Raw genomic sequence first — 12,519 nt, 5'->3', positions numbered from 1 at the left:
ACCAATAAAAATGCTCCAAAATGTCTTTTGACATTAACTTCCATTGAAAGTTAAGGTTATTTCCTCCTCTTGTGAGGTTTTTGGAGATATGAGGTTTTCACAGTGCCAGCATTGATACTCTGTATGTCTAAATATTTGTGGGCACCCCTTCTAATAAATGCTACTTTAAGTTACACCCATTGCTGACACAGATTAATATATGCACAGACACAGTTTGGCTTTAGTAGAGTACTGGTAATGGAATAGGACTTTTTATTAAAAAAAAAAAAAGACTTTTTAAAAAAAAAAAAACATGAACCTTTGGCACCGTGCCTAATACAAGGCATGGGTTAGTGTGGTATAAAACCCATCAGCATTGAGCTGTGGAGCAGTGGAACAGTGCTTTCTGGAATGATGGTGCTCCATCCACTACTTTTGGGATGAGTTGGGGAGTTGGGAATGAGGTGAGGTGGTGTTTATTCAACATCCTGACCTCACTCATGTTCTTGCCACTGAATACAATCAAATCCTCATGGCAATCTTCTCCAAAATCTAGTAGACAGCCTTTCCTGGATGGTAGAGACAGTTACTCCAACAAAAGCAGGAGAAACTCTTTTTAATACCCTTAATTTCAAAAGAAACAATGAATGAGCAGATGTCCCAATACTTTGGTCCATAGAGTGTATCAACACTGTCCAAAAAGAAACATTTATTTACATTATGCCAAAATCTTAAAAAGATTTTATTCCAAATCATTTTGGAGCATTTCTATTGGCTCATTCATCACAAAATTCGTAGTCAATGTAGTAACTGTACACAGTCGATGGCCAGAAGCTTTGACATTGATCTGTTGGTTGGACTTGAGCGTTCCACAGGACTGAAATGGATTGGTATTGAGTGAGACGAGTGTGAAAGGATCTTCAGTGACATTACGTGTCAAGCGACTGTTCCGGTCGCCTTGGTGATGGTTACCATGGGATTCCAAGTGACACCCACCTGGGATGCGGCTTTCCTTTCGCTTCACAGTGGATGACAATGTTCTCCCGTGGGTCAATGATGTAATCCTTGGGGGATTGGTGGGTTATAGTGGGAGGCTGTGGCACTGGTGTGAAAAGAGTGAAGTCTTATTAGACGCATACACACAGACACACACACATACACACACACATACGGGCAGAAGCTTCCACACAGCTGTACCAAAGTGTGCATTATCTTGATCAGCACAAAACAGCAAAATCCACAACACACGGCATGCGTCTACCAAATTGGCTACAGCCAAGCAGCTGACCTCAGGAAAACAAGAGAGGCCAGTAATAACAGCTTCACGCACCACATGCAGAACACTCAAGAGTCATTACACTTCACTGCTTGTAAATAACACTGTTAAAATGCCAGCAGTCAAGAGTTTGATGGCATTAGTGGAAAAGTGAAAGACTACGTGTCACACTACAGCATGCAAACTCAAAACCAGCAAACACAAATCCACAGCAAATGCCACAGTGAAGGTGCCCAAACTTACATCCCTCCAGAACTTTAGCTTTATTTTTTTTTTGTCCGCATGGAACAGCAAGTAGATGAGCAGAGAGTAAGAGAGTTCAGCATTAGTAGCAAGAAAAGAAGAGAGACAGTCACTACAATTACTCTCCAACCTCTGAAAGCAGGACATTCCACTCCCATCATGCAATCTCTTTGTCATTTCACACTCATACTGAATTCTAGCGATGCTCACTGTCCAACTATGTTGTGTACATGTGTAAAATAAGCACATGTATTATATATTATGTATACAACATGTTTTTTATGTGTATGTCACATTACCTGTATGTCACATTAGGACCTTTGGCACGCCCAAATGCAAACACTCCTTTTTGCTTAAGGTGACTAATGTTTTGTCTAATGTTTTAAACTTTTAAGTCCTTCTATCTGTGTGACAATAAATACTATGATCTTAGATATATTAATTTCTGAGTTGGAAATAAGATGGATTATTGTTCAAAGTGCTGCAGTAGGAGTTTGTTCATTATACAGTAGTAATGCTGTGAAAACTACAAAAATGTGTTACAGTGTAATTTCCTCGCTTTAACCTGGCTCAACTAACTTTCTAATCATTAGGAGATCATGACTTTGTATCCCATTGATGTCACAGCACTCTCTGGTCGGTCAGAAGTCTGAGAGGAGAAAGCACTGAGCCCTCACCCCCACATAGCCTAAACGCATAAAGCATGGGAACGTAACACACCTACTGGCATTATGTAACACAGGTGACTGAGGCAGTAGGTGTGAATTAGTAATGACTAAACTGGGTGGAGGAGTAACTCCAACAAAAATTGTAAGGCAATTCTACTACTATTAATCAACAGTTATAATTCTATGTCAATAAAGACTATTTCAAACCTTGCTTTACCTCTATGAATTAAACAGGATATTTTAGATACTGTGCCTTATTAACATAAACAATGGCCTCCTATCTCATTTATCCATGTGCACTAGCTAACCTTTACTTCACCTTGAGTTCACATCTCTCTCACCTGCTCTCTCTGTCTGTCTCTCTCGCTGCTCCCTCCCTCCCTCCCTCTCAGCTAGTAGTCTGCTACCCTTGCCTTTCTGCAGTTCGCCTTTCTTTTTTGCTATTTGCAGTCAAATATTTTGGTGGCTTCGGTACATTTTTAAAGCATCTCTAAAAAGTTGATCCATGGCTGTGTTGTGAAACTCTTTGAAACTATATTCACAACAATGATAGACAGAGCTACTCCGATGGGGGGTGATATAATTCTAATAAGGAACCAAGTAAAGCTGAGCCAAATCTGCATAGTGTGCTGAATGCTCTGTTTTCCTGAGGCAGCCCCCCAAAAACTGGCAGTGTCTGTGTCTTATTTCACATTGTGTAGAATGGAAGATGCTTCAGATACCCAAATGTATCTACACAGGAACTGAAAAAGTGTTTTTCACAATATGTCCCTGTGATTCAGCACTAATAGTGAGAAGACTACTTGACTACTTACACCATGTTTGAGATGACCTGACAGTGTAGGCTGCGCCTAAGTTTTTAAGAGTGTGGGCTGTGCTGGTAGTGGAATTCTTTTGAGAGGAGCGAGAGAGCTTTAGCAGGGTTTTTTATTCAGTACTCAGCAGTACTGATGCTGAGTAAGTGAAACAGTGACTAAGGATTTTCTTTACTAGGGGTGTAAAATTGCTTCAAAACTGTGATATCGCAAATAAACATAAAAATATGACTGTACATTGTGGAAAATAGACATTTAATTAATTATGATATACAGTGAGTCCAAGAAGTATTTGATCCCTTGCTGATTTTCTTTGTTTGCCCACTAATAAAGACACTATCCTTCTGCACTTTTAATGGTAGATATATTCTAACATGGAGAGACAGAATATCAAGACAAAAATCCAGAATATAATTTTAAAGAATATATTTTAATTAATTTGTATTTCAATGAGGAAAATAAGTATTTGATCCCTCTTGCCAAACACACTCAATACTTAGTGGCAAAGCCTTTGTTTGCAAGCACAGCGGTGAGACGTTTGTTGTAGTTAACCACAAGTTTAGCACACACACCAGGGGGAATTTTGGCCCACTCTTCTTTGCAGATCCTCTCTAAATCATGAAGGTTGGTGGGCTGTCGCTTGGCAACTCTGACCTTCAGCTCCCTCCATAGATTTTCGATCGGATTGAGGTCTGGCGACTGGCTGGGCCACTCCATGACCTTAATGTGATTTTTCTTGAGCCAATCCTTTGTTGCCTTTGCTGTATGTTTAGGGTCGTTATCATGTTGGAAGACCCAACCACGGCCCATTTTCAGATCCCTGGCAGAGGGGAGGAGGTTGTCCCTCAGGATTGTGCGGTACATGGCTCCATCCATCTTCCCAGTGATGCGGTGAAGTAGCCCTGTACCCTTGGCAGAGAAACACCCCCAAAACATTATGCTTCCACCTCCATGCTTGACGGTGGGCACAGTGTTCTTGGGGTCATAGGCAGCATTTTTCTTCCTCCACACATGGCGGGTGGAGTTGAGGCCAAAAAGTTACATTTTGGTCTCGTCTGACCACAAAACCTTCTCCCAATAACTTGGTTCATCTTTCAAATGATCATTGGCATACTTGAGGCGCGCCTCCACATGTGCTCTCTTCAGCAGGGGTACCTTTCGGGCACTGCAGGATGTGAATCCATTGTTGCGCAAAGTGTTGCCAATTGTTTCCTTGCAAACTGTGGTCCCAGCTGCCTTCAGGTCATTTGCTAACTCCTGCCGAGTGGTTGCAGGACGATTTCTGACTGTTCTCAGCATCATTGCCACCCCACGAGGCGAAATCTTCTTTGGAGCACCGGGCCGAGGTCTGTTGATTGTCATGTTATACTCTTTAAACTTTCTGATAATTGCACCAATAGTTGTTACTTTCACATCCAACACCTTACTAATCTTTTTGTAGCCCATTCCAGCTTTGTGAAGGTCAACAATTCTGACTCTGAGGTCCTGTGACAGCTCTTTGGTTTTACCCATGTTGGAGACTTGAAATCTGTGTGATCTGTCTGATTCTGTGGACAGGTGTTTTTCACACAAGTGATTAGTGAGAACAGGTGGCTTCAGGTCAGGTAACAAGTTGATTGGGAGTGTCTAACTGGTCTGTAAAAGCCAGAACTGCTAATGAATACTAAGGGATCAAATACTTATTTCACTCCATGAAATACAAATCAATTAATATATATTCCTTAGATTTATTTTCTGGATTTTCTTTTTAATATTCTGTCTCTCCATGTAAGAATACATCTACCATTAAAAGTATAGAATGATCATGTCTTTATTAGTGGGCCAACGAAGAAAATCAGCAAGGGATCAAATACTTCTTGGACTCACTGTATAAAATAACTCTAATCTAGAATATTATGAGTTCAAATTGTGTTCAGAAATTCATAAGAATCAATGAAAATGTGGGCTCGCTGTATTGTTATACCTGGATAGTGACGTGTATAGTGACAAATCAATACTCACGGTCCAGAGGCACTTCTAAGGCAGTGGTCATGTGACCAAGCAGCAGCACCATCACCGCTCCTTCGCAGAATGTGGATTTTCTCCTCCAGTTCATGGTGGGCATATCACAGGGAAACGCTTCCCCTCCGTGTCAATGCAAGGTGGCCCCGCTGTGCACACTCAGAGTGAGAACTGACATATACAGGACGTCCTCAACTCACCTGCTGAACAACAAAAGAGGGAGGGAGACAGAGAGAGAGAGTGGCATTAGATATAAACAGGCTCTGCTGCTGAACTGTGCTTTAGCTACTGGATTTCTGCTGCTGGGGCTAAATCTTTAGTGGATGTTTAACAGGGTACAATGTTGCCATGAGGAATTGTGAATACAATGCAATTACACAATTTTTATTATTGCAGCTGTGCCTTCAGTTACATCATACCGACCCATATTCTAAAACTGTTTTAGCCAGGCCTTCATTTTGATGTCTTATAGGGCTTTTGTTCTTACAGCTGTTTGAGCTAAAAATAAAAGCCTTAGAAGGAGGGTTTTAAGTTTTGTGATGATTAGGCCAACATTCTCTAACAATAGAGTCTTGAAAAATTGTTCTTTCGCAGTAGGGAGACAAAGCTTTTCACAATAATCACAATGCATGTCTCTTGCATGTTCCACCAAGCTAGCAGCACATTTCTGCTATGTTACATACAGTATGTATGTACATGACAGAAGCTATCTGAGTACAAACAGAGTCCCTGTGTGGAGGATCCTCGTCCTCAGGTCCATTAGGTGCTTTGCACTGAAAAAAAGAGGTGGAGGAGAAGGTCTAAGCGACTTTGAAATAGGGCTCATTATTGGGACACAGATGGCAGGGGCGTCAGTCACAAAGATGACTGTGCTGCTCATGCATTAGTGTGATATGTAAGCGAAAAGAGAGGAGCAGCTGCTCCTCAGGTGACTGAGAATGTCAATGCAGGACGTGATCAGACTGTGTCAGCAAGAACAGTCAGTTCCCGACTACACCGAGAGGGACATTACAGTACAGCTGCAGCGCGTAGACCCCTCAAATGCACATTTAAGAGTTCATTGGCGCAAAATCCAGCCCTCTGGTGGTGTTCCATCCCTCGAGTACAGTTCCACAGACTTGGAGAATAAATGTCAATGCACACTGAAGCTGATCCCATGGCTTATGGTGGCCCAATACCTTACTGCTGGCATGGATTGGACTGTGGACTGCCAGGTGACGGAAGGTGTTCCTTATAGAGGTTAGCTGGTCCAAAGTGAAACTTGGATTGCTCTGTACTGCTTGTCAATGCCAGTCGACATTCTCCTCTAGCATCAATGGACTCTGAGGCACTACTGGTATGCCATTGGGAGGTACTCATTGTGCTAGAAGTCTGTTCTGGCCACACCTTCACTACGGCGGCTCTAGAACATCATACAAAGTTAGCGGTTTCCAATATGCCACCACCCTTCGCCCACTGTCACTGTCATATCAGAATATTGTGAGCAACCATGCTTTGGAATGATCTCGGTCTGGGACATCACAGATGCCACATGATGGGGTTTGCAGCATTACAAATAAAGTCAGTTGTAGCACAGTGCAAAACAATCTTTATAAACAAGGGCCACGATTTGACTATTGTCAAACAGGGCATGATAGTAGCATCTTTTAGTGACTCCTGCAGATTCAGAATTATATAACCCTTTCATTACAAGCGTCTTTAGGACTTAGTAGAGCACCCTCTTCCTGTTATAACATGAGGCATAGCCAGACAGCTTCCAGCAGCATTCCTGAGGAATCTTAGTCCATTCCTTATGGGCAGTGGCCTCCAGTTTACTCATATTCTTGGGTTTGTGTGGACTACATCTGCCTTCTTCAAATCCCAAAACATTTCCATGGGGTTTAGTGACTTGATTGACTTGACTGACTGTAACAACCACTCCAGAACCATCCAGGACTTCTTCTGCAGACAGTAGACTTTGAGGTATGCTTGGGATAAATGTCTAGTTGTCCAGTGACACGCAAGCTTTAGCTTCCTCACCGAAGACATGATGTGGTGCCTGCTGTCACTCAAGGGTTTTTGACAGTCTGCCTTTTTAGGAATCCAGATAGTGTAGCCAGTGTTCCTTAAACTTTGAACTTGGAAATTATAATCAATAGGAACATTGAGTGCCTTTGCTCTATTTTTGTATCCTTTTCCTTCTCTGGCAGCTCTCTTGACTTATTTCATATTTCGAACATTTAATCAAACATCAGTCAACAAACCTCTAGCCAGTCCAGATTTTTGTTCAATTGATGGAACAATGAACAGCAATATGGAGACTGAATTTAATGCTGCAAAGCAAACTTGCCAATTCAGTCAATCAAAAACAAACAGTAGACCATGACATCATTACATGATCATGACATCATTACATCTTAGCTATTGCTATAGCTGTGGAATTTTAGTATTTTCATCACAGGTTTCAAACTCAGAGATTACTGTGCATCTAACAAGGCTGAATCCAGAGCCGACAGCAGTGTGTGTGCCCAGCCCGACGTGACCAGGTCCGTGTGAGTGCACTCAGCTGGAAGAGGGGATGCTGCTGTGATGGCAACACATTCTGAGGTGGCATATGGATAATAATACACATGACTGAAGCTCCAAATTATGCAGACTGTTGTCTGGTTCTTCGAAGATAACAAGAAAAACAACACACTGGCCCTTCTGGCACTTGCCCCATAAACCTACTGGATGCACCATTTGGCCACAGAAACTGACATCGTGAGAGAGAACATGATCTTACACCAAAACTATTCTGAACCAGTGCAGCCAGGGGAAATGTAGGATATTTAGCTATAACCACAATAATATGGAGATACAGCTGTGGTCTGAAGTTTCCATAACATCATCATAAATATTATTAATATTTGGCTTTTAATGGTTACTGAACGGTTCTTTTTTTTGGGTAAAATGAGTTTACGACACCTTTAAACGAAAAACTAGAAATTGGTGCACACGTTGGGTGCACACATTTGTTGTTGTTTTTTTTTTTTTGGGGGGGGTGTTCTGAAATCAACACAGGGTCAGAATTAGACATACAGCACATATAATATGTGTTACATTACCCAACTGGTTACATTTCCCTTGGCAAGTCACAACCTGGCACCTGACAAGACACTTTTGGAAGCCATTAACAGGCTTCTGTGCAGAACTCTGATTGGATTTCTGACCACTTTTCTGGACAGTATTAGTTCATTTACATTTGTTGGTTTCTTCGCCTGGGCCCAACTTTCAAGCACTGTTGTAAGACATTTTTGATGGGGTCAGACCTTTGAAAGGTCATTTCAAAAGCTTAATGAAGTCACTGTCTTCATTGGTCTAGCTGATGGTACGAGAACGAGAGAGAGAAAGAGAGAAAGAGGCAGAAGGAGAGAGATGAGAAGGTGAAGCAGAATAAACTGGAACATTTATATGCATTTATATGAGAGCATGCTGAGCTGACCTTGAACAAATATCATGCAATTGCCTTCTGCCTCTGTAATATCTAGTCTCTATCAGCAAGTACACTGCTTCTGGCTTAAAACAGGGCTGCCACATGCACGATTAACCGCATATTAATGGAAATCATAATTTAGGTCTCTACAATTAGTCCATACCACAATTAAGGCTATAATAAATGAAATTCGTCTGCAGTAAGCCAATGATACAGATCCGATACCATTGTTGAATTAATAAACCATATACCTCACCATGTGGGAGAGAGGCATTAGGATTGACTTAAACATTACTTTACTAACTTTGAAAAACAAAATATAACAAATTAACACATAGATAGAAATTTACTAAATTGTTATTTAGTCAGTAAAAAATGTGATTATCTGATCTAATCTAATTATTCAATATCCGATCCAGCTAATTTTGTTAATATCGGGACCGATATCCGATCCTAATATCGGATCGGTGCATCTCTACTTTCTATAAACAGCACTAGTAAGAAGCATGATGCTAATGCTCACTGCTAGCAAAACATTAAATCATTCGAAAATGTTTGACTTCAGACTTTCTCAAAATTCCTTTTAAAGGTAGCAATAAGGAGGCCCGTGACACAGGAGATATATCAGGAGTGCTGCATGTCCCTGCCTATATATTACATATTACCAGTAAGAGCATAAAAGCAAATGCCTACTGACACTGCTGAGAACAACAGTTCTAGACCCTGAATACATACCATGCCATAGTGACCAGTATAGGGTCACAAAGTTGTTTATTGTTTGAAATAGTTTTGATTCAGTATAACATTTCATGAAAACTTATTTTGTATTGTTTGTCTTTGCATACTTGTGTTACTTGCCTTATTTATGTGTGTGATTGATTAGATTAGATGATTGGAATGTATAGACATATGAAACGTCCTGAATGCAGGGAAATGTTTTCATTAAATAAAATTAAAACAGATTTGTCATAGCATCACGATTATTCATCTGTCGGTGAGGAATGGAACTTATTCAGGTTGTAATATTATTATTATTATTATTATTATTGTTGTTGTTGTTGTTGTTAGTAATATTATTATTAACAACAACAATAATAATAAGACTAAAAATAATAATAATCCATATTTAGTCATTATATCATTATTATAATAATGGCAATAATAATAATAGTAATACTGTTGTTGTTGTTAGTATTATTATTATTGTTGTTGTTGTTGTTGTTAGTGGGTGGTAGATGAATTAACATTAGAGACTGCACAAATACTATTATTATTGCCATTATGATAAAGATGATGTAATAACTAATTGATATTATTATTATTAGTATTATTATTACTCCTACACTGTCCTTGCTCATCCCAATGTTAGCTACATCTTAGTAAAGACAAATATTATAGTCATTCATATTTAATAGCTTTAGCTTGAGTTTGTGCTCAGTCACATGATATAAACACTTGTAGACAGTGTACTAAACCATTAGAAGTGGTGCCATGTGGTAAAAATATTATATCACAACCTTTAAAGACATTTTTACAATACACACTATTTATTGTGATATACGTCACTTGTGGCATATTAAAAAAAAACTGCTCAAATACCATTCCCATATGGAGTACAGTGATTTGCTGCACTTTTACTAATTAAACAGCACAAATCACACTCTCTGTAATGAAGTGAGCAGTTGATCAGTGTTCTTTAAGGCACTGTAGGCCCATACAAGCATACTGTGTATCACAATAACTAACTGTATCAGGGTTTCATAAAATATTGATCATGCTATTTACCATAAAAATAAGTTATTTCAGCTACTTCAGGCTCAGCTAATGTTAATGTAAATGTTAATAGCTTACAAAGACTGCACTGAAGCATGTTGAACATCTTCATATGTGCTGTGCTCACCTCAGATATTTTCCCAGCAGAGACCATGACTGTTCTGAGAAACTGCAGGTGGAAAGCACTGCAGTCAAGCACTGAAATGCACTCTCACCATCAATTACAAATGAAAATCATGCTAACAATATCACTAAAAATAACTGCAGCTGTCATCATGCAGATCTACCCCAGAGCCATTTTCAGCTTCAACTTCTTTGTATTAAACCATGTAACAGGTAGTCTTAGTCTGCTGCTATAGAAACGGCACGTGTTTCAACTCTCCAAAGAAGAACGTAAATCTTTGAAAAGAACAGAGAACCCATATATAAATGAAAACTGTCAATCAAAGGATACTGCTGTCGCTATTAACTCATAAGCTAAGAACCTGCTGTGAAGCAGACGACATGGAGGGATAGTAGATTTGTCAAGAGTGAACAAGTGAACATCAGAGTCGACATCCATGTAGTCGCAAGTCACAGTCGCAAAAATATCCAGCATGATATTTTTGTCCAATCATGTGAGAACATGGTGCAAGGAGGAAGCCTCTTTTGTCTGAGGCACAACTTTGCATCACAAGGCAATCAGTGACACGAATATCAATCAGACGGGAATTGCGCCGCTCTGACTGACTGGCTTCGACTTCACAAGTCATTAACTTACTGATGACTAATGAGAGGAAAGTGCAGAGAATGCACGCTAGAGAAAGAACACTGTGAACAATCACTGAAAGCCCTGCTACAGTAACAGAGATACTTATTTATTGATGTGGGACCAACATGCAGCCCCAACAACCTTTTCACAGACATGTCCAGTGGTTGTTTAGCCCCTAGCTAGCTCACATCTCTGAAAAACATACGCTACCACTATGGCCTGGGGAGTTCAAGTTCGCATTCCGAGCCATGCCGCTTTGTCATCAGCGGACGGTGTCAGAGAGAGCACAATTGCCTTAAAGGTGGATAAATGGCGCTCTTTGCCCTCATCGCTCTAAAAGTGATGTTGGTTGGTACTGGTTTTTGTTAGCTGGTGCACCTCTATCTTCCGAGTGTGCCGGCTACCTGGCAAAGCATTTTGAAAAGAGGATGTATCGGAGGAGACCGGTGTTAGGTCCTTACCCTCCTAGAATTGAGAGCATTGCTTGTGCTAGGGGGAATTATGAGTATGAGTCTGCACTGAATTGGGATAAAATGGAAAAACATACTGCACTAAATCCAATTGGCCAGGCCTCTTTTTAATGAGAAATGCAGCGGGTCAGTGTTTTTTTAACATCTTAAACTCTATGACTGGCCGAGTTAAATTCTTAAATGCAACTTATATTGAAGTGATGTGTATGCACTGCGATTTCCAAAACAGGGGAAAACCATTCCAGTATGCCATCATCACTGATGCCTCACACTGCAGACAATAAAAACAGCCACGGCTAATCCTTAATCCCTCATGCCCACTCACCACTGCCATGCTATGCCTGATTCTTACAATAAGGGGATGAAAAACAACATGCAGAGAAAGAACATGGAGGAGAGCACACACACACACACACAGCAGAGAGGATAAGGCCTGCGCTCAGCAGGGACAACCAGTCAGGACCCTGAGTCCCATATGTGTACTCATCCTTTTATTTGCACTTGTTGTATTTTACTGAAAACCCTCAAGTGTGCATCTCAAGTGTGATGGCAGAGTGTGTGTAGTGGTGGCCAATATGACAATGTGTTATTACTAGTCTATACATTACAATATTCTTTTCCATATTTATTTTTCCCTACTATTTTTTCTACTGTTTTGCTGGTTCATTTGATTATTTTTTTCGGACAGAGGAGGTTTTGTGTGTGTGTGTGTGGTGTTGGTCTTTTGGCCTTCCCCAAACCTACTTCACTATTATGCAATGCCAGAGGAAGGCAAACCACAAGCAAACATCCAGCACTGGCCATGACACAGCATATTCTCTGGTGTTGTGAGACAGGCATGGGTCTTCATAGGTTATCTGACTGCACTCACATTCATTGGCTGGTTGGACACCCCCCCCCCTTCCCCCCACATCTATTTTCCTGACTGACCAATTACAAGCAGCTAAAAAGAAGCACCAGGAGCTAGACTCCAACTGGTGCATCACGAATACACATACGTGCACACACTACAAAAACAACAACAACAACAACAACAACAACACTGGAGTCACGAGTCACCTTCTGAAGGCTGTGTTTATACTGAACAGC

The 12,519-nt window shown here is 40.6% G+C and overlaps 1 protein-coding gene across 7 annotated transcripts in view; it reads right to left on the bottom strand.

The window, feature by feature from the left end:
- nrcama (neuronal cell adhesion molecule a) overlaps positions 1-12,519 on the bottom strand; it is an 88,622-nt gene that overhangs the window by 32,553 nt on the left and 43,550 nt on the right. For 5 of the 7 annotated variants that reach the window (XM_072672586.1, XM_072672591.1, XM_072672592.1 and 2 more), the window contains exons 2-4: positions 4,983-5,182; positions 1,499-1,516; positions 976-1,081 (exon numbers count right to left, since the gene is read on the bottom strand). In XM_072672586.1, coding sequence (XP_072528687.1) covers positions 976-1,081; positions 1,499-1,516; positions 4,983-5,085 — 227 coding nt within the window. In that variant the 5' untranslated portion in view covers positions 5,086-5,182. Of the gene's footprint in view, positions 1-975; positions 1,082-1,498; positions 1,517-4,982; positions 5,186-12,519 lie in introns of all 7 variants that reach the window. The other 2 variants (XM_072672587.1, XM_072672588.1) reach the window with 1 other exon arrangement.

Source organism: Salminus brasiliensis, chromosome 2 (assembly GCF_030463535.1).
Source record: "Salminus brasiliensis chromosome 2, fSalBra1.hap2, whole genome shotgun sequence".
Lineage (NCBI taxonomy): Eukaryota > Metazoa > Chordata > Actinopteri > Characiformes > Bryconidae > Salminus > Salminus brasiliensis.
Note: the sequence above shows the minus strand (reverse complement) of the source record. Positions and strands in the feature narration are given on the sequence as shown.